This window comes from Daphnia pulicaria, chromosome 1 (genome assembly GCF_021234035.1).
Source record: "Daphnia pulicaria isolate SC F1-1A chromosome 1, SC_F0-13Bv2, whole genome shotgun sequence".
NCBI lineage: Eukaryota > Metazoa > Arthropoda > Branchiopoda > Diplostraca > Daphniidae > Daphnia > Daphnia pulicaria.
Genome location: NC_060913.1, coordinates 9,060,361 through 9,087,294, shown reverse-complemented (window position 1 = coordinate 9,087,294; position 26,934 = coordinate 9,060,361). Strand labels below are relative to the sequence as shown.

Genomic DNA, 26,934 nt, shown 5'->3' with positions numbered 1-26,934 from the left:
CATCCTGTTGCCGAACACTCCACAGATATGCATTCTAAAAAGAATTGAAAATTAAATGAATATTTTATCATTTTACTTTTTGACACAATGCAGTGTATTTTATGTTCAGGTCAAATGCGCCTATAAATCCAACATTTGAAGAACATCTTTGACCTCCTCTTCTTTAAAACGCTCCAAAAGGAAGGAACGTGCAGTCCCAATTTCAAATGCAGTCGTCTTTACTTTTTTGTCGATTTTGTGCCGAACTAATATCGAAACGAGGTCAACCAAAAGTTTTTTAGGCACACAGCGACACACGAAATGGAGGGCATTCCATCCGTCGTTGTTTTTGCAATTGACATCGATATTCTTCTCAATTAACAATCGGACAATGTCAATCAAATTTTCTTTGTCGTAATATCGACACACCAAAAGGAGGGCATTCCATCCTTCGTTGGATTTGCAGTTGACGTCGATATTCTTCTGAATTAACAATCGGACAATGTCAATCAAATTTTCTTTGTCGTAATGTCGACACACGAAATGAAGAGCATTCCATCCGTTGTTGGTTTTGCAGTTGACTTCGATATTCTTCTCAATTAACAATCGGACAATGTCAATCAAATTTTCTTTGTCGTAATATCGACACACCAAAAGGAGGGCATTCCATCCTTCGTTGGATTTGCAGTTGACGTCGATATTCTTCTGAATTAACAATCGGACAATGTCAATCAAATTTTCTTTGTCGTAATGTCGACACACGAAATGAAGAGCATTCCATCCGTTGTTGGTTTTGCAGTTGACTTCGATATTCTTCTCAATTAACAATCGGACAATGTCAATCAAATTTTCCTTCTTGTAATATAGACATAAGGCAAGGAGAGGAAATGGATTCCATCCTTCGGGGATTTCCTCTTCAACTGAAAGGCTGAAAGGTATGACGTCGACGATTTTGTCATTTTCAAAGTGGCCAACTACTAACTGGAAAACGTCTAAAATTCTTTCCTTTGGATAATGTTGACAAACATTCAAAACTGCATCACACCCCAAAATCCTTTTCTGTTTGTTGTGAACGATGATCGAAAATTCATTTGCGCAAGTTTCGTGGTATTCATCGGGTGCCGTCATGGCAAAAGCGAATATCTCGTCGTAAAATTTGGCGTTGACTACTTCGGCAAAGATGGCGATTTCCTTCTGAATCCGTTCAATGACAGAATTATTTTCATACCAAAGATCCCAAAGATCTAAATTTATAGTATTCTTCCGTAATGAAATTTCATTCAAAAAATTCGTCCCGAGCGTCTGATTGAGTAGATCCAAAAAAGGTTCTGAGCGAGCCAAGGAGGAGAATGAAATTTCGTAACCAAAATCAACTGGGAATTTGGTCATTTGTTGTTGTAGTGTTCTCGCAGAAGGGAAGAAATGAACTTTGCTCTGATTTCCTAATTTATTTTTAGCTTCATCTTGAAATCTTCGGATGATACAAAGTTCCTTGTGTTTTTGATCCAGCCATTGATTGAGGCGATTGGAATTGAACGTGAATTGTTCATTGCTGATTCGACTCATCAGCTGACTGAAATCTTCTACTTTGATTTTGCCGCTGCGAATGCCGACGACCATTTCTCCCAATTTTAATTTCAGTTCAGCCAGGAAAGAACTTGTGTGTTCCTGGAACAATTGGAGCTTCTTTTGAAGTGGATTTAACTTTTTTACTAGAGAGTCTTCAAGCAGAAGAACAAGTGTATCTTCCACTTCGCCGTAGTTTTCCAGAATTCGGACGCATTGCGACGCCAACGTAAGGCTAATTTCGTATCGAAGTGCCGGAGCTCCTTGGGCATCTTGCATCAACACCAACGGGTAGAGCCAAGCAGTAATGGGCACACCAAGTGATTTGTTTGCATCATCATCATCTTTGGGCATCCAATCGGATGAAAATTTTAAGAACCTTTTGGCGAACTCGATGGCTTCTTTGTACGTTGTTGGACGATCCACGTCGTTGGGCAGTTCGAAATCGCCTTGAAAATGGCATTCGATGCTATCCTCGTTCTCTTGATTGGTGTCTCCATATTTACCTCCAACATTTGCGTTCCCTTTCAGAAATTTGGTAAATTTCTCGACACCTAATTTCAGCTGTCCGTTGACTTCTTGTTCGTCTTCTGTTTCACTTAGTTTTTTGGTGAAGGTGAACGTGGCTTCCGCACCGTACTGAATTTGTGTAACGAAGTGAGTTGCGGAGCCGATTCTACCACTTCTTTGAATCTGTGGGTAACGCAAATTACTCTCATCTAAATGTTCCATTAATAATTTCTTGACTGCGGTGAGACACTTCAACTTGACAAGAACACTCGATTGGCGACTGGTACTTTTCGTCTTGTCGAGATAATTTGCAGATCCGCTGAGCTTAATCTTGCCACACAAGATGCTGACTTGTAGTGACCCACTGACTTTTAGTTCTTGGAATTTGTCGGTGAGTTTGTCTGATGCAATAATCGAAAATTCAGTGTAAGCGTTCCTATCGGTTTTGACGTTTTTCAAATCACTTCCATTCCAGAAAGTATAGCCTGATAAAAACAAACAAAAAATTTGATTCGTGATGCGATGTGATGTTGTGATGCTAGTACACAATAAACGTTTCTTCGATTTTCTTTCTATTGATAATGTGGCCATTTACATAATATGCTACTAATGTAGAAAATTTGGCCTACTGCTCCATTAGCCAAACTGATTTTAAAATAATTATTTTAATGAAGTCTAAAAAAACGAGAACATTAACGAAAAGCTGTTTTTTTCTTACCGGGAATGGTTTCATCATTGACTGCATCGTAAACGGTACCCAAACTGAAATGTCGCCCAAGAGCAGGCATTGGCAGCGTTTTTCTACTTATATCGTCTCTGCTCGACATTTCACTGATGAATATTTTATCCCTGACAATCATTAATATGCAAGAATTCGTTAGTGAAGTGAACATTAGGTAAAACATTACAAAATAGAACTATATTAGGTATATTGTTATGTGTTTTCTCACTCACTCAAACGAACTGAACTTTTGTATTAACTTACGTAAAACAGTTTCTAGTCAAAGTATTTCAAGGTCTCCAGACAAATGATGGCGGTGACACACGTCAAGAAAAATCTCGGCAGTTCCAATCTGCCGTAGTATTTTTATTTATACTAGATATTTATATACCTGTAAAAGGAATTGTGAACCTCGATTGATCGGTTTTTTCTGAAAGAGTAGCCTAAACGTGTGATTAAACGAAGTAGTCAAGTGACGCAGTTACAAAACCAGCACGCAGCAGCGAAGCGATCCAACGAGAAGGCTCAACACCAGACTCTTTGATGAAAAGAACTTTGGAGCGTGAACATGTCTGACAGAGCTGTTCTTTTCGCCTGCAGCACAGCAGCGGGATCTATTTCTAGAAATGGCGCAATAAAACCTCCAAGTGTCCCAGCCGATAATAAAAGTTTTATTACCGTAAAATCCTTGAACAGAACTCGGGAACGAGACACACTGTATAATGTTTACAGTGGAGCTTTCTTGCGTTGCATTAAAATTTTCTTGAGTGAAAAGCCTCTTCGCAGCCATAGTGAAAAAATACAGCGATTTTGTAAGGGATTTTGGATATGTTATTAACAGATTTTTTAATAGATCCTTTCCCTATCGTTGTTTGTGATTTAATAGAGGAAATAGAGACAATAATAATCAAAGATCGGCTTCCCTTCATCGACCTAATTAGTTGGGCGTGATGTGACCTCGATTTTCTTTCTTTCAACGCAAGTGATTAGCTGATGACGGATCATTTGCTCACTGGCCCTCCTTTTCTTTCCTTTGTTCAAGAAAACATTGTAGGCGTTGTCACATTAAATGAAACCTTTGTCTGGCGGCATCATTGAGTGCGGTAGGAGATTTTTAATTATGTGGTGACTTTACAAGCGACTTGCCACTGTGTAAATCCTGTCGAACGTAAATAATATAGTCTTTCGTGTTCTTGTAATATTGGTAATTTCGTGTCGATTACTTACATTCGTGTCCCATAAAAATTAGCTATGAATTGATTGCGCCTTTAAACTACAGCCAAATTTATTCTCAGTTGCACGTTGAAGACTATTTTATGATATACGAGTCCAAAGTTTTTCACTGTATCGGTTATCTGCTCAGTGCTCACCCTCCTCAAGTGAAGGATAAAACGATACGAGGTGACATCTATACTTATTATTTTTTTATTTTGTTGACCCAGCAGTTTATTCATGATGCCACGTCTTGCTGAGATCTACCTTAAAGAAAAGCCTTGGCTGGAGATCTTGAAACAAAGTCTAATAAAACGAATTTTATTTCATTTTTTCTAATATAGTGCACTTATGTTTGGGGTTTTAATAAATTGATTGGCAGTTTATATTATTCCATTTTAAGTATAAGTTAAATATGGCGTAAATTTCAAAACATGTTTTGGGTTAGAGTAGGCCTAAATCATTTTGAACACATTTTACCAATTTTGGGTTAATCTTTTATACAAGCTTTGCATTTCATTGAAAAAAGAACTAAGAAAATTTTATTTCTCAATGTAGTAAAACCAGCGAATCATCCTGTTGGCAAACAGTCCAAGTAAATGCATTCTAGAAAAATTATAATTAAATAAATTATTCGACTTTTTGTCACGTAATGCACAGAGTATTTTATGCTCAGGTCAAATGTAAAAACTTACATAGTTTTATGTATCACAGGAAATGATGAGCCTATGAATCCAACAATTGAAGAACATCTGCGATCTCCTCTTCTTTAAAACGCTCTAAAAGTAAGGAACGTGCAGTGCCAATTGAACCATCAGTCGTCTTTACTTTTTTGTCGATTATGTGCCGAACAAATATCGAAACGAGGTCAACCAAATTTGTTTTAGGCGCATAACGACACACAAAATGAAGAGCATTATATCCCTGGCTGGTTTCGCATTTGATGTCGATTTTTTTCCCAATTAACAATTGGACAATTTCAATTAAATTATCTTTGTCGTAATATTTACACAAGAAAAGTAGGGCATTCAGCTTGTTGTCATTTTTGCAATTGACGTCGATGTTATTTTTAATTAACAATTGGACAATGTCAATCAAGTTGGTTTGTTTGTAATATCGACACAAGATAAGGAGGGCATTCGATCCATCGCTTGTTTTGCAGTTGATGTCGATTTTTTCATCAATTAACAATTTGACAATGTTGATCAAATTGTCTTTCTTGTAAAATGTACACAGGGCAAGGAGAGGAATTGAATTCCATTCTTCTGGGATTTTTTCTTCAACCAACAGGCGTATGATGTCGATCATTTTTTCTTTTGGATAATGTTGACAGATGAATTTCGAAACTGCATCCCACCCAAAAATCCTTTTCTGTTTGTGGTGAACAATTATAGAAAATTCATTTGCGCAAGTTTCTTTGTATTCGTCGGGTGCCGTCATGGCAAAAGCGAATTTCTCGTCCTTTGATTTGGTGTTGACTAATTCGGCAAAGATGACAATTTCTTTCGGGATCCGTTCAACGACAGAATCATTTTCATAGCAAAAATCTAAATCTGAATTTAAATCATTTGTCAGTAAGGGAATTTCATTTAGAAAAATCGTCCCGAGCCTTTGTTTAAGCAGTTCCATAAAAGGTTCTGGGCGAGATAAGGAGGAAAATGAAAATTCTAAACCACAATCAACTGGGAATTTGGTCATTTGCTCTTGCAATGTTGTCGCACAAGGGAAAAAATGAACTTTGCTCTGAATTTTTATTTTACTTTTAGCTTCATCTTGAAACCTCTTGATTAAGCAAAGTTCCTTGTTCTTCTGAGCCAGCCATTGCTTCAGGCGATTGGAATTGAACGTGAATTTTTCATTGCCGATTCGATCCATCTCTATTTTGAAATCTTCTTCTTGGATTTTGGCGCCGCGAAAGCCGACGACCATTTCCCACAATTTGTTTTTCAGTTCGGCAATGACAGATGTAAGGTATCGCTGGAAGTGCTGGAGCTTATTTTGAAGTGGACTTAGATTTTCTAATAGAGGATCTTCAAGCATCAGAACAAGTTTATCTTCAACTTCACTGTAGTTTTCCATTATTATGAAGCATTGAGACGCCATCCAATGGGGAATTTCGTATCGGAGAACCGGTGCTTCTTGGGCATCTTTCAACGGGTAGAGCCAAACAATAACAGGCACGCCAAGGGACTTGTTTCCATCTGCATCATCTTTGGCCACCCGATCGGATGAAAATTGCAAAAACTTTTTGGCAAACTCGATGGCTTCTTTGAACGTTGTTGGGCTCTCCACTTCATTGGGCAGTTCGAAATTGCCTTGAAAATGACACTCGATGTTATCCTCGTTCTCTTGATTGGTCTCGGTCCAACTACCTCCAACATTCGCGTTCCCTGCAAGAAATTTTTGAATTTTTTCGGCACCTAATTTCAGCTGTCCGTTGACTTCTTGCTGGTTTTCTGTTTCACTTAGTTTTTTGGTGAACGTGAACGTGGCTTCCGCCCCGTACTCGATTTGCGTAACGATGTGAGTTGCGGAGCCGATTTTACCGGTTGTTTGAATGTCACGGTAAGCCATGTTGTTCTCTACTAATTTCTTGACTGCGGTGCGACGCTTAAGTGTCAAGTGAACGCTCGATTCACGACTTGTGCTTTTCTTTTGGCTGAGATAATTTGCCGATCCGCCTAGTTCAATCTGGCCACACAAAATGCTGACTTGTAGTGACCCATTGAACTTTAATTCTTGGAATTTGTCAGCGAACTTGTCTGAAGCAATAATCGAAAAATCTGTGTGGTTAATCACGGTGGATTGGACGTTTTTCAGATCACTTCCATTATAGAAAGTAGGATAGCCTGATAAAAACAAACAAAAAATTCGATTCATGATAAGGTGGCTTGCTGTGTCTCTTTATCCTAGTAAAATTAAAAATGATTTTCTATAGCTATTTAAAAATTAAAACCTTCCTTATTGCTAAACCTTATGTTTCCTCGATCTGTTTCTAGAGTAATGTTCCCAATTTGCCATTAATGTAGTGTAATGGGCGATTTACTGCTTCATTAAAGCAAAAACTGATGAACAATTAATTGTCTGAACTTCAATCGACTTCAATAAAACGAGACAACGACAAACCCATAAAATGTTATTTGTTATTACTTACCGGGAATAATTGCATCCCTGACTGCATCGTAAACGGTACCCAAGTCGAAATGTCGCCCAAGGGCAGGCATTGATAACATTTGTATACTTTTATCGTCTCCGTTCGACATTTAGTTGGATATTTTATCCCTGCAAGCGAAACAAACAATTCGTGAGTGAAATGAACATTATACAAAATAGCACTATTATGTATAAACTGTGACGTTTTTGGTCACTCAAACGAAATGAACTTTTCTATTAACTTACGTAAAACAGTTTCTAGTCAAAGAATTTCAAGGTCTCCAGACAAATGATGACGGTGTCACACGTCAAGTAAAGTCTCAGCAGTTCCAATCTGCCATAGGACTTGGATTTCTATGTAATATGGTAAACTAATTATATAGTTAGGCCTATTAGATATTTAATTAAACGAAGAAGTCAAGTGACGCAGTTACACAAGCAGCACACAGCAGCGAAGCGTAGCAAATCCAACGAGAATAAGGCTCAATACCAGACTCTCGATGGAAAAAACATTGGAACGTGAACATGTCTGAAAGCGTGAGCTGTTCTTTTCGCCTGCAGCACAGCGGAACCTATTTCCATATATGTCGTAACAAACCCTAAGGGCCAAGCCGATAATACAAGTCTTTTTACCGTAAAGTCCTTGAACAGAACTTGGGAACGGCAATAGGCTGTTTACAGTGCAGCAATCGGTGCGTCCTACTAATACGCAACAACATTTTCTTGAGTGAGAAGCCTCAGCCAGTAAAACTACTGCGATTTTGTAAGGGATTTTGGACTGTTGGGTCTCGATTAAGTGAAGCGCAGCAACTTCGCAATAAGGATTTGTTCTTTATTTTGTCTTCGTTATTTTTAAAGTTTTATACTTGGCGAGTGGGTTTCTGATTCTTGAATGATTATATCCGCTTCCAATTTACCATTTTGTCTTGAAACTCTCGCGTCAACTGACATACATGAAGGACTTCGACAGTTTTGCAATTGCTGCATGCGCCTACAGATATCCGCATGTAAAATGTATATAAAAAAAAATTCATCATATAGACTGAGAATAAACAAATAAATTAGAAAAATCAACTTACCTTGGGTCGTTATTTATCGGATCATGTGCATTGGATACGTCCGGCCCCTCCGGCATTTGAACGTTCCTTACTCACGCGTGAACAGAGCCGAATTTTCGTGATTCTAGCACGTCACACGTGCTGTCCCTTTACGTGTTTCAATGTTTAGCTAAAAGAAGACAAAGTATTAAACGAAGCAAACAAGAGTAAAGAAATGAAAACATAGCTTTTTCATCGCGTTTTTTTGGTGTTTCTATCAGCAGCAAGGGAGAACTTCTTTTCGTGGCCCTCAATGAATCGCAACAAGATCAACTCTGAGATGTTATACAGTTTCATTCTATTCACAGATAACTGATTCCCGCCTGTCGTTGAGCAGTACAAATCTCACACATCTTAAAATCATCAAACATTCGAAATAGAAATGAACTGTCGAGAATCGAGTCGACATTTTTCCAGTTTCAAACGGCGGCAACTTATTTGTTAAAAGCGCCACGGATTACGTAACCACAAAGATGCAGACGACTCTTGGTCATGTCTTGGTAGTAACTATGACTTGAGAATGTTCAACTATCCAAGTGTTTAACTGTTTATGTTCTGTCTAAAAACGCTTAAAAAGTCTAAAACGAATTTTATTTTTTTGTTTTGTTTTCTATTTGCACTTATGTTTGGGGTAATAATAAATTGATTGACAGTTGATATTATTAGGTGGAATTCGATATTATGCATAAGTTTAATGGTGTAAATGTTGAAACGTGATCGATATATTTAACACGTAATAGTATCACGTAATTACAAATCCCGAATGAATCCCAATGTTTTCTTGCATGTGTTAAAAGAGTTGCATTTCTAATTATCGAATCGGGTAGTTGAGAGTGGGGTAAGCGAATTGATTGGCGGGCATTGCACTTCAAGAATTTTTTTTTAATATAAAGAAACCAGATATAAGTCCAACACTGTGTTACACATTTGCTGTATACCATACACTTACTAAGTTTATTGGTACAGTTGCGTAGAATTGATGTGCCAAATTTTTACAAGAGTAATGGTACGCGATAGATGCTATAGGCTAGCAAGGAAGAAATGATGAGCCTAGGAATCCAAGATTTGAAGAACATCTCTGACCTCGTCTTCATTGAAACGTTTCAGAAGGAGAGAACGTGGAGTCTCTCTTACGTAATGTGAGCTGGTGAACAAATCTGCAAGAAATTTTCTAGATCCAGATCCAGTCATTACGTTTTTGTCGATATTGTGTTGAATCAACAGTTGAACGAGATCAACCAATCCTGTTTTAGGTGCTTTATCACACAAGTAATGGAGGGCGTTCCATCCTCCCAAGTGCATGCAGTTGACGTTGACGTTTTTCGCAAGTAACAATCGGATAATGTCGATTAAATTGTCTTTGTGGTAATTCTGACACAATAAAAGTAGAGCATTCGATTCGTAGTTGGTTTTGCAGTTGACGTCAATATTCTTCCCAATTAACAATCGGACAATGTCAATCAAATTTTCTTTGTCATAATATCGACACACGTAATGAAGAGCATTCCATCCGTAGTAGTCCTTGCAGTTGACGTCGATATTCTTCTCAATTAACAATCGGACAATGTCAATCAAATTTTCTTTGTCGTAATATCGACACACGTAATGAAGAGCATTCCATCCGCCGTTGTCCTTACAATTGACGTCGATATTCTTCTCAATTATAAGTCGGACAATGTCAATTAAATTGTCTTTGTTATAATATTTACACAAGATATGCAGGGCATTTCTCCGTTTTATTTTAAATGAATATGATGATAACAATGACCCTCGTTCTTTGGAAAGGATTTCGCAACTTGGATCCACTTTTTTATCAATTAACATTCGGACAATGTCGATCAAATTTTCTTTGTCATAATATCGACACAAGGCAAGAGAAGGAAATGGATTCCATTTTTCGGTGATTTTCTTTTCGACTAAGAGGCTGATGACGTCGATAAATTTTCTTTTTTCGAAATGTTCAAATACCAAATGAAAAATGTCGACGATTTTTTCCTTTGGATAATAATGACACACTTTTAGAACTGCATCCCATCCAAAAATCCTTTCCTGTTGGTTTTGAACAATGATGGAAAATTGAGTGGCGCAAATGTTGTCGTATTCGTCGGGTGCCGTCATGGCGAAAGCGAATTTCTCGTCGTTGGATTTGGCGTTGACAAATTCGGCAAAAATGACAATTTCTTTCTCAATCCTTTTAAAAACGGAATTGTTCTCACACCAGAGCACATCATTTAAATCATTCCTTTTTTCTTCCGTTATTCTTCGATTGAGCGATTCAAGAAAAGGCTCTGAACGAGCCAGGGATGAGAATGAAATTTCGAAACTAATCTCTACGGGAACTTTGGTCATTTGCTCTTGCAGTGTTCTCGCAGAAGGGAAGAAATAAACTTTGTTCTGGCCGTTGATTTTCAGTTTAGTCTCTTCTTGAAATCTCTTGACGACGCAAAGTTCTTTGTGTTTTTGACCCAGCCATCGATTAAGGCGATTGCAATTGAATACACGCAGCTCGCTGTCCATTTCACTCAATAATTGCTCAAATGTATTCTCATCGGTCTTCCCTCTGCGAATATTCACCGCCGATTCTCTCAGTTTCATTTTCAACTCGGTAAGGGAAGCTGTTAGATGTTGCTGGACGAGTTCAAGTTTCTTGAGAAATGGACTTAAACTTCTAGCTAGCGGATCTTGAAGCATGTAACTGAGTTCATTTTCCGCAATCTCGTATTTTTCAATCATTTGAATGCATTGCGACGCTAGCGAGGGGCTCATTTCATACAGTGGAGCCGGTTTTATTCCATCGCATCCTGGCATCAACGCTAACGGGTGGAGCCAAACCGTCACAGGCACACCGAGAGGCTGCGTTTCATCATCAGCTGCAGCCATCCAATCGAATGCAAATTGTTTGAACGTCCTGGTAAACTCCATGGCTTGCTGGTACGTAGTTGGGGCGTTGACGTCATCGGGCAGATTAAAATCGGTGGCAAAGTGACAATCAACGTCATTCGTTCCTGATAAATTTCCATCGACTGCGACAATCATCGCACTGCCATTCAGCGCTTTGATAAGCTTATCGGCACATTGATTGAGCTCATCACTCGCTTTCTGCTCGTCTTCATCTCGTTCGAATCGTTTGGTCAAAGTAAAAGTGGCGTCAGCTCCGTACTGGATTTTGGTCACGACGTGGGTCGCAGTTTCCTGGTTTCCAGTCCTTGCAATGCCTACAAAACGGATTTTTTCCTCGTCCAGTTGTTCCATGGTAAACTCCTTGACTGCCGACAGGTAATGGCACCTGACGTGGATAATAGTCTCTTGGAAATGTCTCTTCTTTCTGACGAGATAAACCGCCGAGCCTTTTGGCTCCACCATATCCAACAGGACACTAATTTGAACGGAGCCTCTAGCGTCGAGTTCTTGGAATTTGTCCGTCAGTTTGTCGGAGGCGATCAGTGAAAAACTCTTGCTCTTATTATGGGTGGTGTTGACACCATTTAAATCATTTTCTGACCACAAAGTGAAGCCTGAAATTACAAATACAAAAGTAATTAGGCCTACAAGATAGCTTATAAGAAAAGCGCCAAATTGGCGTCAATTTGAAATCCCCCCAAAAAATAAAATAAATTTGTATGAGGATTGGTGGACTATACCTGGAATGATTTCTTCTGTTCGGGCATTGTAAAGAGTTCCCATATTGAATGGTCTGCCCAACGCGGGCATTTTCAACACATTGTTACTGATATCCCACGACATGGCACAAAATAAAAATGTAGAGTTTTCCGAGTCTGTTTTCTGATATTATCTCTCCGCTTGTTATTCTATATCTGTGGGAACAATACACATCTATTAAAGCCGATGATCTAATGATTTTTGTTTATCACAAGAATCGTATATGGAACTATCACATTCAGAAAAGGGGGGGGGGAGTCTTTGTCCCTTCACTTGTATGTAGTTATGCAACATTTTAAAAGTGAAAAGAACTTTGTTCATCGACACCTACGTATATACTGAAAAATGTTAATCTCAAGGAGTAATTATACTTGAAATAGTTGATTAAGATACATGTACGCACGCACACTTGAACTGCACAAGTCTCTCCCACTATGGACGGAATTCAACTGCACCGGTGAAGAGAATGATAGCCTACATAACCTATCAATCAACCCAGCCTACGACGATTAAGTCAAAGTAAACGTTCATGATAAGCAAAATGCACGATAATGATTCTAATATCTAATACCAAGCGCTTTCTGTCAACGTTGTTTTACTCAAACTGAATTTTCGTAGTTACAACAGGGAATATTTCGTCTGTCCTTGGGTCGAAAAGAGTTTACAATTTCAAGTGAACCCTATACGCAGGTTCCGATTCGGCGATTCCCAATACAAGTTACCTTCGTAATTAGATAGGCCTACGTAATGTTTCGATTCTTATTTAGTGGAATTATTAGTATATAGAAGTTTCGCATTGCGGCATCTTTGGTATTATTAGTCCGTCGCAGATTAAATACAAAAATTCAAAAACCTTTTCAAAACAAAAAAATCGAGAATAATTCAAATTCGTAATCCCCCGTTTGGAGTAAGTATGCTGACCGATAGATGGTGTATTGTCTCGTTGTGTCGTCGAAAAAGGATCCGAAAACTTCAACCCATGTCTGAGTGCACAAGTGCAATATATCGCACAGGTCTGGCGCCACTTTTCCTCTCGCGCTTCCCTATTACGCTAGTGTCGTCTGGTGGGGAACGGCGACAACTCTATTTCTGTCAACACCATTCTGCATGCAAAAGGACTAATGTAGTGCTCATGTAATCTCAATTGTTATTTTATTATTAATCTATGCATTTTAAAGGTACTACATCTTCTAAATCCCTAAAAACTCAGTGAAGATGAGACTAAGGTTACAAGAATTACACCATTCCCCCCTAAGTCTCAGGAATACATAGACATTTGCAGCAGTGTGTACGTGGTAAGCAAAAAGAATTGTTGGTGTACAGCATTAATACATTTTCCCTTTATAACCAGGAAAGATTATTATACCCCATGCTTCAATTGAATGGATTACCAGCATATTTTCTGAATATATGGAGTGGTAGCATAGCATATACTAAATTCAAAGATGCAACACGAAGAAGAAGCTGTGCATTTGTGGAATTTTGTGATTCCGAGTCAGCTGCCAAAGCTGTCACAGTAAGTGTTCTTTACATATTTAGGCAGTAACAATTAATACCTAAATGGAGACAATGCTGAGAGCTCATTCAAAAATTTTATAGGAATATGCAGCCTCCAGCGAGTATCATGTATTGACTGAAGATCCAGGGCAGTCATGTAGTATTCAGGTGTTTGATGCAGAGTGCGTAAACTACTTTCTAATTGAACAATTGAAAGTTGTTCACTTTACCTTTTTTATTTATTTTAATTTGATTTTGTTCTTACAGGAGCCAAGATGAAAAGGGGGACAAGAAGAAAACGAGCACACAACTAGACACGGAGGAAGCAGGCAGATCATTTCCAAGTTCCGTGTGTTGTTGAATGCTCAAGAAGCATTTTAAATACTATGTGATCAATTCAAATTTTAAACACGCACCAATGCTTGTAGTGTACCCGTGTTAAACTTCAATAAAAAATATGTGATAGTTCAAAAAATGAGAATTTATTAGTTTGTTCACTATTAACAAAAGATCGACTCTTTATATTTCAAATTAAGATTTCGCGTTGATAATGGAGTGTATTAATGCAGTATTTTCCCTATTTCATAGGTGGAAGTTTGCATAGCATGACTAGCGTCAGTTTAAACATCTTCCGGCATGAATTAAAGGTAGATGCATATAAAATGCAGTGTTTTTGAACTCATATTCGGGTTCCGCGTGAAAATCTGAGTAAGAACATTCATTTGATTACTATTGGCGGACGCCTGCATTAGCATGATTTGCGTCAACGTGAAAAATCGTTCGACGTGAATTACAGGCACACGCATACAAGAAAGAGTTTTTTTGAACTCATATTCGGATTCCGCGTAAAAAGTTTAGCTTAATTAATTGTTTTCGTTATTTTTGCGTTATCCTGTGCAGCACGATGTGCGTCAGCGTGAAAAATCGTTCGGCGTGAATTACAGGTACACGCATATAAAATAGCCAGTTTTTCGAATCATTTTTGAATTCAGCGTAAAAAGTTGAGTCTACTTCATAATTTTCATCATTTTTAGCGGTAGCCTGCAAGAGTTATTCGTTTTTGACGAATTTTTTCATAGAAACAAAACGACGCAGTTCTCTTTTATTATCTAGGCGACCTTTTTTCGAAATTTTTTTTTGTCGCAAACGACAAATTCCCCCCTAAAATAATGAAATTAACACCTGATACTCAAATTTAAACGCTGAATCCATATATGAAGTCAAATACCGACTTTTATTAATGCATCTACCGTTATTTCACGCCGAACGGTTTCTCACGCTCACGTAAAGCACGCTATACACTACAGGCTTCCGCCAATAATAATAAAGTGATAGTTTTTACGCAAGTTTTAACGCGGAATGCGAATATGAGTTCAAAAAAACTCTATATTATATGCATCTACCCGTAATTCACGCCGGATGGTTTTTCACGCCGACGCTCATCATGCTATGCAGGATAACGCAAAAATAACGAAAAATATGAATTATGCTCAACTTTTGACGCGGAATCCGAATATGAGTTAAAAACTATATCTTATATGCATTAACCCCCGTAATTCACGCCGGACGGTTTTTCACGCCGACGCTCGATCTATGCAGACTTCTTAAAATAATGGAAAAAATTACACTACACTCAATTTTTCACGCGGAATCAAAATTTGAAATAAAAAACAGTCTAACTAACAAGTGAATTCTCATTATTTAAAATTTATATCTTTTATTGTTGTCTTTTATTATGTATTACATGGATACACTACAGGCATGTTAAGTGTCTTAACGAATTTGTATTTCTCATTGTAGCATTTAGCATTTTCTTGAGCATGCCGCACCATGGAACTACAGTGTCTAGAGGTTCTTCCAGGGTTCTTCCGTGTCTAGTTGTGTGCTCGTTTTCTTCTTGTCCCTCTTTTCGTCTTGGCTCCTGTAAGAACAAAATCAAATTAAAATAAATAAAAAAGGTAAAGTGAACAACTTTCAATTGTTCAATTAGAAAGTAGTTTACGCACTCTGCATCAAACACCTGAATACTACATGACTGCCCTGGATCTTCAGTCAATACATGATACTCGCTGGAGGCTGCATATTCCTATAAAATTTTTGAATGAGCTCTCAGCATTGTCTCCATTTAGGTATTAATTGTTACTGCCTAAATATGTAAAGAACACTTACTGTGACAGCTTTGGCAGCTGACTCGGAATCACAAAATTCCACAAATGCACAGCTTCTTCTTCGTGTTGCATCTTTGAATTTAGTATATGCTATGCTACCACTCCATATATTCAGAAAATATGCTGGTAATCCATTCAATTGAAGCATGGGGTATAATAATCTTTCCTGGTTATAAAGGGAAAATGTATTAATGCTGTACACCAACAATTCTTTTTGCTTACCACGTACACACTGCTGCAAATGTCTATGTATTCCTGAGACTTAGGGGGGAATGGTGTAATTCTTGTAACCTTAGTCTCATCTTCACTGAGTTTTTAGGGATTTAGAAGATGTAGTACCTTTAAAATGCATAGATTAATAATAAAATAACAATTGAGATTACATGAGCACTACATTAGTCCTTTTGCATGCAGAATGGTGTTGACAGAAATAGAGTTGTCGCCGTTCCCCACCAGACGACACTAGCGTAATAGGGAAGCGCGAGAGGAAAAGTGGCGCCAGACCTGTGCGATATATTGCACTTGTGCACTCAGACATGGGTTGCTTGAAAACTTGGAATTCGAATGGAACTACGACGGGGAAATACTTGAAGAAAGAAGCACCTTCAGATGTGCCAAGTAAATACATATAAACCAGTTTGCATACCGTTAAACAATGTTTTGGTCTAGTTAACGAACGGAATTCTTTTTTCATTACGCAGTCATCAACGTCTGGACCTCTACTAGAACTGTTGATGCTTTGAAGAGCAAGTCCCAGGCTGCCAAGAAGCTCAGCGGGTCGACTCAAAGTTTGGAAGTAGTGTCCAACATAAAACATGGTGGCAAGCAGCAAATTCAGCAGGGTTACGAGGGAAGGTACATACCTGCCAGCGAAGTCAAAGCTGAGCAGCAACAACAACAACAGCAGCAGCAACAACAGCAGCAACAGAGTCATTTGGTAGGTAGACGTTTGTTTGTGTGTTTAATGGTGATTTGTTTACGGCATGTTTGCTTGCATCGGCACCTGGCTTGAGTGAATGTTCACATCCTTGTTTGTGTTGCACGGCTTTTGCCCCCAAATTAGTCTGTCTCCTTTGATGAGGCCTACGCTGATTACGCCGAGGTATCAGAGAGTGATTCACTCTCACTGGCAAGAGGCTTGGGCCTTGAGGGGCATATTCTGATGAAACCGGGGTCTGAGCAGTTCCCAGCCAACTCTCCTTTATGCCACCAAAATCCCCAGGCCAATCCACTGAAACTCGTTCTGGTTGATCCTGATTCCCAGGTATGGCTTTCCTCATTTTTGCTTTTCGTTTGTCTTTTGTTTGTTTGTCTGCTGGTTCGCACACACTCTCTCTCCTTGGTCTGGCTGGAAATGAAAGAATCTTTTTTATTTTATAATAATGAATTAAATTCGACTAATTGTTATTTTAATTTTTGAACAATTTAGCTCAGCTCCATGCAGGCAGCTGAACAACAACAACAGCAGCACATTTATCCACTTTATCTCTCTGCTTCGGCACGTGAACAGCAGCAACAGTTGTTGGTCTTGCAGCAACAGTTGGCCCAGTGAGGCTCAGCGTCCAACAGCATCAACAACAACAACTCCACCACCAACAGCAACAGCAACAACAACATTCTCCCACCTACGCCAACATCCCTCTTTTACTTTCCAGCAGCGTCAGCGCTTCCCAGTCTTCGCTGGCCAGTAACAGCAGCTCCCAACAACAACAAGAGAATCCCGTCTACCAGAATTTGAGTAAATCGACGACCGCAGGAGCTGCTGGAGCTCCACCTTCATCGTCGACCAACACGAGTCAGGATAGCGGGTCGGAAGAGTTTCCTTTGCCACCTGGATGGTCCATTGATTACACGTTGCGTGGCAGAAAGTATTACATCGACCACAACACGCAGACGACTCATTGGTCCCATCCGCTGGAGAAGGAAGGATTGCCCACTGGTATAACATTTATCTTGTTGTCTTTAAATAAGAATTTAAATTTAATTTTATAATTTCAGGTTGGGAACGAGTCGAATCGAGTGAATTTGGAATTTATTACGTCAATCACACGACCCGCCACGCCCAGTACGAACATCCGTGTGCCCCCCGTTACATCACGTCGGGATCTTCGTCTCTGGCGGATGCTCAAATGCGTCCGTCGAGACCGATGCCTCCGGCTCCACGTCACACGGAATTTCACGCTCCACCGCAAGTGCTGGTCCCGGCCAATCCTTACCTGTACGAGGAGATTCCTTACTGGTTGCAGTTTTACTTTCGTGCAGCCCCCGAACACGACCACAAATTGCGGTGGGAGCTGTTCCGGCTGCCGGAACTCGACTGCTACGACAACGTCCTCAAACGTTTGTACAAACAGGAACTGGAGACGATTGTGATGAATTACGAGGCGTATCGTTCGGCCATGGCTCGTGAAATGGAGAGGAGAAGAGCTGAAGGGCACAGCAGACACTTTCCTGCTCAGCAACAACAACAACAAATGTTGCAGCCTCCTCCACCACAGTCAAGAAGTCACCTGAAAGAAAAAGCTTTGGCTGGAGATCTTGAAACAAAAGTCTAAAACATTTATTTTATTTTAATTTTTCTAATAAAGTGCACTGATGTTTGTTTGGGGTTTTAATAAATTGATTGACAGTTGATATTATTAGTCGGAATTCCATATTAAGCATAAGTTAAATGGCGTAAATTTTCAAAACATGTTTTGGGTTGGAGTAAATCAAAAATTTTTATTTTTTGAACACATTAACACATTTTATCACTCAGAAATGTTGGGTTAATCTTTAACAAACTTTTTGGCTTTAGCTTGCATTTTAGAAAATTGAACTTAGAAAATTATTTCTGAATGTAGTTAAAGCAGCGAATCATCCTGTTGGCGAACACTCCACAGATATGCATATTCTAAAAAGAATTGAAAATTAAATGAATATTTTATTAATTTACTTTTTGACACAATGAAATGTACTTTATGTTCAGGTCAAATGCGCCTATGAATCCAACATTTGAAGAACATCTGCGATCTCCTCTTCTTTAAAACGCTCTAAAAGTAAGGAACGTGCAGTCCTAATTTCACCTCCAGTCGTCTTAACTTTTTTGTCGATTTCGTGCAGAACTAATATCGAAACGAGGGCAATCAAATTTGTTTTAGGCGCATAGTAACACACGATATGAAGAGCATTCCATCCGTCGGTTTGTTTGCAGTTGACGTCGATATTTTTCCCAATTAACAATCGGACAATGTCAATCAAATTATCTTTGTCGTAATATTGACACACGAAATGAAGAGCATTCCGTCCGTAGTTGGTTTTGCAGTTGACGTCGATATTCTTCTCAATTAACAATCGGACAATGTCAATCAAATTTTCTTTCTTGTAACTGAAACACACTGAATGAAGAGCATTCCATCCGTCGTTGGTTTTGCAGTTGACGTCGATATTCTTCTCAATTAACAATCGGACAATGTCAATCAAATTGTCTTCCTTGCAATATCGACATAATAAAAGTAGAGCATTCCATCCGTCGTTGGTTTTGCAGTTGACGTCGATATTCTTCTCAATTAACAATCGGACAATGTCAATCAAATTTTCTTTCTTGTAACTGCAACACACGTAATGAAGAGCATTCCATCCGTCGTTGTCCTTGCAGTTGACGTTGACGTTTTTCGCAAGTAACAATTGGACAATGTCAACCAAATTGTCTTTGTGGTAATTCTGACACAATAAAAGTAGAGCATTCCATCCATAGTTTGTCTGGCAATTGACGTTGATATTCTTCTCAATTAACAATCGGACAATGTCAATCAAATTTTCGTTCTTGTATCTTTGACACACCAAATGAAGAGCATTCCATCCGTAGTTTGTCTGGCAATTGACGTTGATATTTTTACCAATTAACAATCGGACAATGTCAATCAAATTTTCGTTCTGGTTATTCAAACACACCCAATGAAGAGCATTCATTCCGTAGTTCAGTTCCTTGCAGTTGACGTCGATATTCTTCTCAATTAACAATCGGACAATGTCAATCAAATTTTCATTCTTGTAATTTCGACACACCCAATGAAGAGCATTCTGTCCGTCGTCGTCCTTGCAGTTGACGTCGATTTTTTTATCAATTAACAATCGGACGATGTCGATTAAATTGTCTTTCTTGTAATATTCACAAAAGGCAAGAAGAGGAAACGGATCCCAAACTTCATCGATTTTCTCAACTAACAGGCGTATGATGTCGATCATTTTTTTATTATTAGTATGTTGATACACGTTTATTGCTGCATCACACCCCAAAATCCTTTTCTGTTTGTGGTGAAAAATTATGGAAAATTCATTTGCGCAAATTTCGTTGTATTTGTCGGGTGCCGTCATGGCAAAAGCGAATTTCTCGTCCTTTGATTTGTTGTTCACTAATTCGGCAAAGATGACTATCTCCTTCTGGATCCGTTCAACGACAGAATTATTTTCACACCAAAGATCTAAATTTACAGTATTCTTCCGTAATGAAATTTCATTAAAAAAATTCGCCCCGAGCGTCTCATTGAGTAGTTCCAAAAAAAGTTCTGAGTGAGCTAACGATGAGAATGAAATTTCGTAACCAAAATCAACTGGAAATTTGGTCATTTCCTCTTGCAGTGTTGTCGCAGAAGGGAAAAAAAGAACTTTGCTCTGATTTTTTATTTTATTTTTAGCTTCATCTATTTCTACATCATTTTCTAATTTAATTTTACTTTTAGCTTCAGCTTGAAACCTCTTGATTAAGCAAAGTTCTTTGTGTTTTTGATGAAGCCATTGTTCAAACAGATTATAATTAAACGTGAATTGTTCATTGCTGATTCGACTTATCAGCTGACTGAATTCTTCTACTTTGATTTTGCCGCTACGAATGCCGACGACCATTTCTCCCAATTTTCTTTTCAGTTCGGCAATGAAAGATGTGAGGCATCGCTGGAACAGCTGTAGCTTCTTTTGTAGTGGACTCAACATTTTTACTAGCTGGTCTTCAAGCATAAAACGAAGTTCATCTTCTACTTCACCGTAATTTTGCATAATCAGGACGCATTGAGACGCCAACGTATCGCTAATTTCGTATCGAAGTGCCGGAGCTCCTTGGGCATCTTTCATCAACACCAACGGATGGAGACAAACTGTAATGGGCACACCAAGTGACTTGGTTATATCTGCATCATCTTTGGCCATCCAATCGGATGAGAATTTTAAGAACTTTTGGGCGAAATCGATGGCTTCATTGTACGTTGTTGGACGATCCACGTTGCTGGGCAGTTCGAAATCGCCTTGAAAATGACACTCGATGTTATCCTCGTTTTCTTGATTGGTGTCTGCCCATTTACCTCCAACATTTGCGTTCCCTTTAAGAAATTTGGTAAATTTTTCGGCACCCAATTTCAGCTGTCCGTTGACATCTTTCTCGTTTTCTGTTTCGCTTAGTTTTTTTGTGAACATGAACGTGGCTTCAGCACCGTACTGGATTTGTGTAACGATGTGAGTTGCGGAGCCGATTCTACCGCTTCTTTGAATGTGTGGGTAACGCAAATTAATCTCATCTAATTGCTCCATGGTCAATTTCTTGACTGCAGTGCGACACTTCAACTTCACATGAACACTCGATTGACGACTGGTACTCTTCTTCTTTTCGAGATAATTTGCCGATCCGCTGAGCTTAATCATGCCACTTAAGATGCTGACTTGTAGTGACCCATTGACTTTCAGTTCTTCGAATTTGTCGGTGAGTTTGTCTGATGCAATAATCGAAAATTCTGTGTAAGCTTTCCTATCGGTTTTGACGTTTTTTAAATCACTTTCATTCCAGAAAGTATACCCTGATGATAAAAACAAACAAAAAATTTGATTCATGATGAGGTGTGCTGTGTCTCTAACTGCTAGTATAATATTAAAAACATGATTTTTTTATAAACGAGAGCTACTGTATTTAAAAATCAAAACGTTTCTTCGATTTCATTTCTATTATTAATAATGTGGCCATTTATATAATATTCAACTAATGTGGAGAATTATAGACCTATACTGCGCTATACTGCTCCATTAACCAAACTGATTTCAAAATAATTAGTTGTATGAAGTCTAATAAAAAACGAGAACAATGACGACGAGCTCAACCAGGAAGGAACTTTTATTTTATTACTTACCGGGAATGGTTGCATCCCTGACTGCATCGTAAACGGTACCCAAATCGAAATGTCGCCCAAGGGTAGGCATTGACAACATTTGTCTACTTAGATCGTCTATGTTCGACATTTCACTGAATATTTTATTCCTGCAAGCGTAATTGAAAGAATTCGTTAGTGAAGTGAAACATTGGGTAAAACATTACAAAATAGAACTATATATGAGGTACATACTGTTACATTTTTCCCCACCCAAACGAAACGAACTTTTGTAACTTACGTAAAACAGTTTCTAGTCAAAGTATTTCAAGGTCTCCAGACAAATGATGACGGGTGACACAGGTCAAGAAAAGTCTCAGTAGTTCCAATCTGCCGTAGGATTTTTATTTCTATGTATATAGTAATTATATATAGTTATTAGATATTTATATACCTGTAAAAGGAATTGTGAACCTCGATTGATCGGTTGTTTCTGAAATAGTTTAAACGTTTAATTAAACGAAGTAGTTAAATAAAGTGACGCAGTTACACAACCAGCACGCAGCAGAGAAGCGTAGCAAATCCAACGAGAAGCCTCAATACAAGACAGACTCTTGATGAAAAGGACTTTGGAACGTGAAAATGTCTGATAGCGTGAGCTGTTCTTTTCGCCTGCAGCACAGCGGGGTCTATTTCTAGAAATGGCGCAATAAAACCTCCAAGTGTCCCAGCCGATAATAAAAGTTTTATTGCCGTAAAATCCTTGAACAGAACTCGGGAACGAGACACACTGTAGAATGTTTACAGCGGAGCTTTCTTGCGTTGCATTAACATTTTCTTGAGTGAAAAGCCTCATCAGCCATAGCAAAAAATACAGCGATTTTGTAAGGGATTTTGGATATGTTATTAACAGATTTTTTAATAGATATTTCCCCTACACTCTCGTCCTTTTTTAGGCTACATATTTGTAGCTGGTATACAAATTCGTCTTTGTACACCTTTTGTATATACTGTAAAGGAAAAAACGATTTGTACGCCTCCTTTACAAGTATGCAAATTAGGTTTTTTCGAGTTTTTCACTCTTTTAGCGAAAGGAAGAGACCCAAAAATCTTTTTTTCTCTCTTCGTTTCTTCGTTTCTCTCCCATCCCTAACCGCCCTAATCTCAAGTTCTTTCTTGAAAAGCCGCGCGATGGAAATCCATAATGGCGGCTAAAAACAAAAAATGTTTCTAAGTCCCATCACCGAAATTCAATGGTGCTTTTAGATGAACACTCGATAAGATGTTGGCTTAATATATTATTAGCAAGCTCTTTAATTCAACAATGACTGCAATCAATAGCAATCTTGAAATTAGAAGTTTCTTTCTCTGCCCTAAGAATTAATTGGTATTATAAGCTTCCCTACTTGTTATCAATAGCTGGTGGCACAGCGGATAAATACTGGCTTGTAATTCAGAGGTTCCGGGTTCGACTCCCGATTAAAACAAATACGTTGATGGCAATCTGTGAAAGAATAGAGCAGTCGACTCTAAGAAAGACATAATTACAAAATGAGAAGGAGAAAAGGAGGAAAATATCAGATTAAATGAAGTAAAAGTAAATAGAGATAAAATAGAGGGAAGCAAAATTTTTTTCCTTTCATTCTTGAAAGTGGGGGATGGGTGAGAAAAACGGTGGTCGCGCGAATTTGATAAAACAAAGACGTTATGACCTCGTGCCAGGGTATACAAAAGGTGTACAAAAAAAATATGTACACCTTATGTACACCCGGGTGTACAAGCTTGTACCCACTTTCATTTAACACCAAGTATGTACACCCTTTGTACGCCCAAAAAGGACGAGAGTGTATCGTTGTTTGTGATTTAATAGAGGAAATAGAGACAATAATAATCAAACATCGTCTTCCCTTCATCGACCTAATTAGTTGGGCGTGATGTAACCTCGATTTTCTTTCTTTCAACACAATATAAGTGATTAGCTGATGACGGATCATTTGCTACTGCACTCCGTCCTTTTTTGGGCGTATTTGCTTTTATCGGGAGTCGAACCCGGAACCTCAGATTTACAAGCCAGTATTTATCCGCTGTGCCACCAGCTATTTATATACAGTTAGGAAGCTTATAATACTAATTAATTCTTAGGGCAGAGAAAGAAACTTCTAATTTCAAGATTGCTATTGATTGCAATCATTGTTGAATTAAAGAGCTTGCTAACAATATATTAAGCCAACAACTTATCGAGTGTTCATCTAAAAGCACCATTGAATTTCGGTGTTGGGACTTTAAAAAATTTTTCGTTTTTAGCCGCCATTATGGATTTCCATCACGCGGCTTTTCAAGAAAGAACTTGAGATTAAGGCGGTTAGGGATGGGAGAGAAACGAAGAAACGAAAAGAGAAAAAAAGGTTTTTTGGTCTCTTCCTTTCGCTAAAAGAGTTAAAACTCGAAAAAACCTAATTGGCATACTTGTAAAGGAGGCGTACAAATCGTTTTTTCCTTTACAGTATATACAAAAGGTGTACAAAAGGTGTACAAAGACGAATTTGTACACCAGCTACAAATATGTAGCCCCAAAAAGGACGAGAGTGTGGTCCTCCATTTTCTTTTTGTTAAAGAAAACATTATAGGCGTTGTCACATTAAATGAGACCTTTGTCTGGCGGTATTGAGTGCGGTAGGAGATTTTTAATTGTGTGGCGACTTTATTGGCGACTTGCCACTGTGTAAATCCTGTCGAGCGTAAATATAATATAGTCTTTCGTGTTCTGTGTAATATTGGTAATTTCGTGTCGATTACTTACATTCGTGTCCCATACAAATTAGCTATACAAATTGTGTGCGCCTTAAAACTACAGCCAAAATTATTCTCAGTTGCACGTTGAAGACTATATTTTATGATACGAGTCCAAAGTTTTTCACTGTATCGGTTATCTGCTCAGTGCTCACCCTCCTCAAGTAAAGGATAAAACGATACGCGGTGCCATCTATACTTATTATTGCTTAGTCTGTTGACCCAGCAGGTTTATTCATGATGCCACGTCTTGCTGAGATCTATAAGTCACCTTAAAGAAAAGCCTTGGCTGGAGATCTTGAAACAAAGTCTAATAAAACGAATTTTATTTTATTTTTTCTAATAAAGTGCACTTATGTTTGGGGTTTTAATAAATTGATTGACAGTTGATATTATTAGGCGGAATTCCATATTAAGCATAAGTTAAATGGCGTAAATTTCAAAACATGTTTTGGGTTAGAGTAAATCATTTTGAACACATTTTACCAATTTTGGGTAATATTTCACAAGCTTTGCATTTAAATTAAATGCATTAAATATTACCCAAATGATTTAATTGAAAAAAGAACTAAGAAAATTATTTCTTAATGTAGTAAAACCAGCGAATCATCCTGTTGGCTAACAGTCCAAGTAAATGCATTCTAAAAATAATTATAAATCAAATAAATGATTCGACTTTTTGTCACATAGTGCACAAAGTATTTTATGTTCAGGTCAAATGTAAAAACTTACATAGTTTTATGTATCAAAGGAAATGATGAGCCTATGAATCCAACAATTGAAGAACATCTGCGATCTCCTCTTCTTTAAAACGCTCTAAAAGTAAGGAACGTGCGGTCCCAATTGAACCATCAGTCGTCTTTACTTTTCTGTCGATACTGTGCCGAACTAGTATCGAAACGAGGTCAACCAAATTATTTTTAGGCGCATAACGACACACAAAATGAAGTGCATTATATCCCTGGTTGGTTTCGCATTTGACGTCGATTTTTTCCCCAATTAACAATTGGACAATTTCAATTAAATTATCTTTGTCGTAATATTTACACAAGAAAAGTAGGGCATTCAGCTTGTTGTCATTTTTGCAATTGACTTCGATGTTATTTTTAATTAACAATTGCACAATGTCAATCAAGTTTTTTTGTTTGTAATATCGACACAAGATAAGGAGGGCATTCGATCCATCGCTTGTTTTGCAGTTGATGTCGATTTTTTTATCAATTAACAATTGGACAATGTTGATCAAATTGTCTTTCTTGTAAAATGTACACAAGGCAAGGAGAGGAATTGAATTCCATTCTTCTGGGATTTTTTCTTCAACCAACAGGCGTATAATGTCGATCATTTTTTCTTTTGGATAATGTTGGCAGATGACTTTTGAAACTGAATCCCACCCAAAAATCCTTTTCTGTTTGTGGTGAACGATGATTGAAAATTCATTTGCGCAAGTTTCGTGGTATTCGTCAAGTGCCGTCATGGCAAAAGCGAACTTCTCGTCCTTTGATTTGGCATTGACTACTTCGGCAAAGATGACAATTTCTTTCGGGATCCGTTCAACGACAGAATCATTTCCATAGCAACAATCTAAATCTGAATTTAAATTATTGGTCGGTAAGGGAATTTCATTTGAAAAAATTGCCCCGAGCCTTTGTTTAAGCAGATCCATAAAAGGTTCTGGGCGAGATAAGGAGGAAAATGAAAATTCAAATCCAAAATTAACAGGAAATTTGGTCATTTGCTCTTGCAGTGCTGTCGCAGAAAGGAAAAAATGAACTTTGCTCTGATTTTTTATTTTACTTTTAGCTTCATCTTGAAACCTCTTGATTAAGCAAAGTTCCTTGTTCTTCTGAGCCAGCCATTGCTTAAGGCGATTGGAATTGAACGTGAATTTTTCATTGCTGATTCGATCCATCTCCATTTTGAAATCTTCTTCTTGGATTTTGCCGCCGCGAAAGCCGACGACCATTTCCCACAATTTGTTTTTCAGTTCGGCAATGACAGATGTTAGGTATCGCTGGAAGTGTTGGAGCTTATTTTGAAGTGGACTTAGATGTTCTAATAGAGGATCTTCAAGCATCAGAACAAGTTTATCTTCAACTTCACTGTAGTTTTCCATTATTATGAAGCATTGAGACGCCATCCAATGGGGAATTTCGTATCGGAGAACCGGTGCTTCTTGGGCATCTTTCAACGGGTAGAGCCAAACAATAACAGGCACGCCAAGGGACTTGTTTCCATCTGCATCATCTTTGGCCACCCGATCGGATGAAAATTGCAAAAACTTTTTGGCGAAATCGATGGCTTCTTTGAACGTTGTTGGGCTCTCCACTTCATTGGGCAGTTCGAAATTGCCTTGAAAATGACACTCGATGTTATCCTCGTTCTCTTGATTGGTGTCGGTCCAACTACCTCCAACATTCGCGTTCCCTGCAAGAAATTTTTGAATTTTTTCGGCACCTAATTTCAGCTGT

The 26,934-nt window shown here is 38.3% G+C and overlaps 4 protein-coding genes and 2 long non-coding RNA genes across 8 annotated transcripts in view; 1 reads left to right on the top strand and 5 right to left on the bottom strand.

Moving 5' to 3' along the window:
• Nucleotides 1–26,934, top strand: part of LOC124344966 (mucin-3A-like) — a 322,367-nt gene that overhangs the window by 44,985 nt on the left and 250,448 nt on the right.
• LOC124345083 (verrucotoxin subunit beta-like) overlaps nt 103–26,934 on the bottom strand; it is a 48,444-nt gene continuing 21,612 nt past the window's right edge. Inside the window, exons 5-6 of the mRNA XM_046798273.1 lie at nt 20,520–21,088; nt 103–1,671 (exon numbers count right to left, since the gene is read on the bottom strand). Of these exons, the coding sequence (XP_046654229.1) occupies nt 121–1,671; nt 20,520–21,088 (2,120 nt within the window). The 3' untranslated portion in view covers nt 103–120. The remainder of the gene's footprint in view (nt 1,672–20,519; nt 21,089–26,934) is intronic.
• LOC124350569 lies at nt 2,852–3,281 on the bottom strand. The gene is made up of 2 exons (XR_006921062.1): nt 3,168–3,281; nt 2,852–2,904 (listed from the first exon to the last, which is right to left on the bottom strand). It is a non-coding gene; the product is annotated as an uncharacterized LOC124350569 (long non-coding RNA).
• LOC124349851 lies at nt 15,087–16,099 on the bottom strand. Of its 3 annotated transcripts, none has more exons than XR_006920323.1 (5): nt 15,958–16,099; nt 15,786–15,870; nt 15,565–15,729; nt 15,402–15,481; nt 15,087–15,316 (listed from the first exon to the last, which is right to left on the bottom strand). XR_006920323.1 is itself a non-coding variant. In XM_046800763.1 (3 exons), exons 1-3 carry the CDS (start codon nt 15,709–15,711, stop codon nt 15,241–15,243), a joined length of 303 nt encoding a protein of 100 aa, XP_046656719.1. In that variant the 5' UTR covers nt 15,712–15,779; the 3' UTR covers nt 15,087–15,240. The 3 variants fall into 3 exon arrangements, 1 of the variants encoding a protein (XP_046656719.1); XR_006920321.1 differs by having other exon boundaries at nt 15,786–15,902; nt 15,958–16,097; XM_046800763.1 differs by lacking the exons at nt 15,786–15,870; nt 15,958–16,099 and having other exon boundaries at nt 15,565–15,779.
• Nucleotides 21,833–22,139, bottom strand: LOC124350673. Its single transcript, XR_006921085.1, has 3 exons — nt 22,128–22,139; nt 21,929–22,083; nt 21,833–21,843 (listed from the first exon to the last, which is right to left on the bottom strand). It is a non-coding gene; the product is annotated as an uncharacterized LOC124350673 (long non-coding RNA).
• Nucleotides 24,769–26,165, bottom strand: LOC124348698. Of its 2 annotated transcripts, none has more exons than XM_046798975.1 (2): nt 25,196–26,165; nt 24,769–25,104 (listed from the first exon to the last, which is right to left on the bottom strand). In XM_046798975.1, the coding sequence occupies exon 1, from the start codon at nt 26,127–26,129 to the stop codon at nt 25,227–25,229; it is 903 nt and encodes a 300-aa protein (XP_046654931.1). In that variant the 5' UTR covers nt 26,130–26,165; the 3' UTR covers nt 24,769–25,104; nt 25,196–25,226. The 2 variants fall into 2 exon arrangements, with proteins under 2 accessions (XP_046654931.1, XP_046654937.1); XM_046798981.1 differs by having other exon boundaries at nt 24,769–25,506; nt 25,618–26,165.

Excerpts from the sequence above, each read along its gene's own strand:
- LOC124349851 (XM_046800763.1), bottom strand. The coding sequence starts at position 15,711 with ATGCTTCAATTGAATGGATTACCAGCATATTTTCTGAATATATGGAGT. Across the intron at positions 15,482-15,564 it reads CAGCTGCCAAAGCTGTCACA|GAATATGCAGCCTCCAGCGA; the intron begins GTAAGTGTTCTT and ends AAAATTTTATAG. Across the intron at positions 15,317-15,401 it reads ATTCAGGTGTTTGATGCAGA|GAGCCAAGACGAAAAGAGGG; the intron begins GTGCGTAAACTA and ends TTGTTCTTACAG.
- LOC124348698 (XM_046798975.1), bottom strand. The coding sequence starts at position 26,129 with ATGGATCTGCTTAAACAAAGGCTCGGGGCAATTTTTTCAAATGAAATT.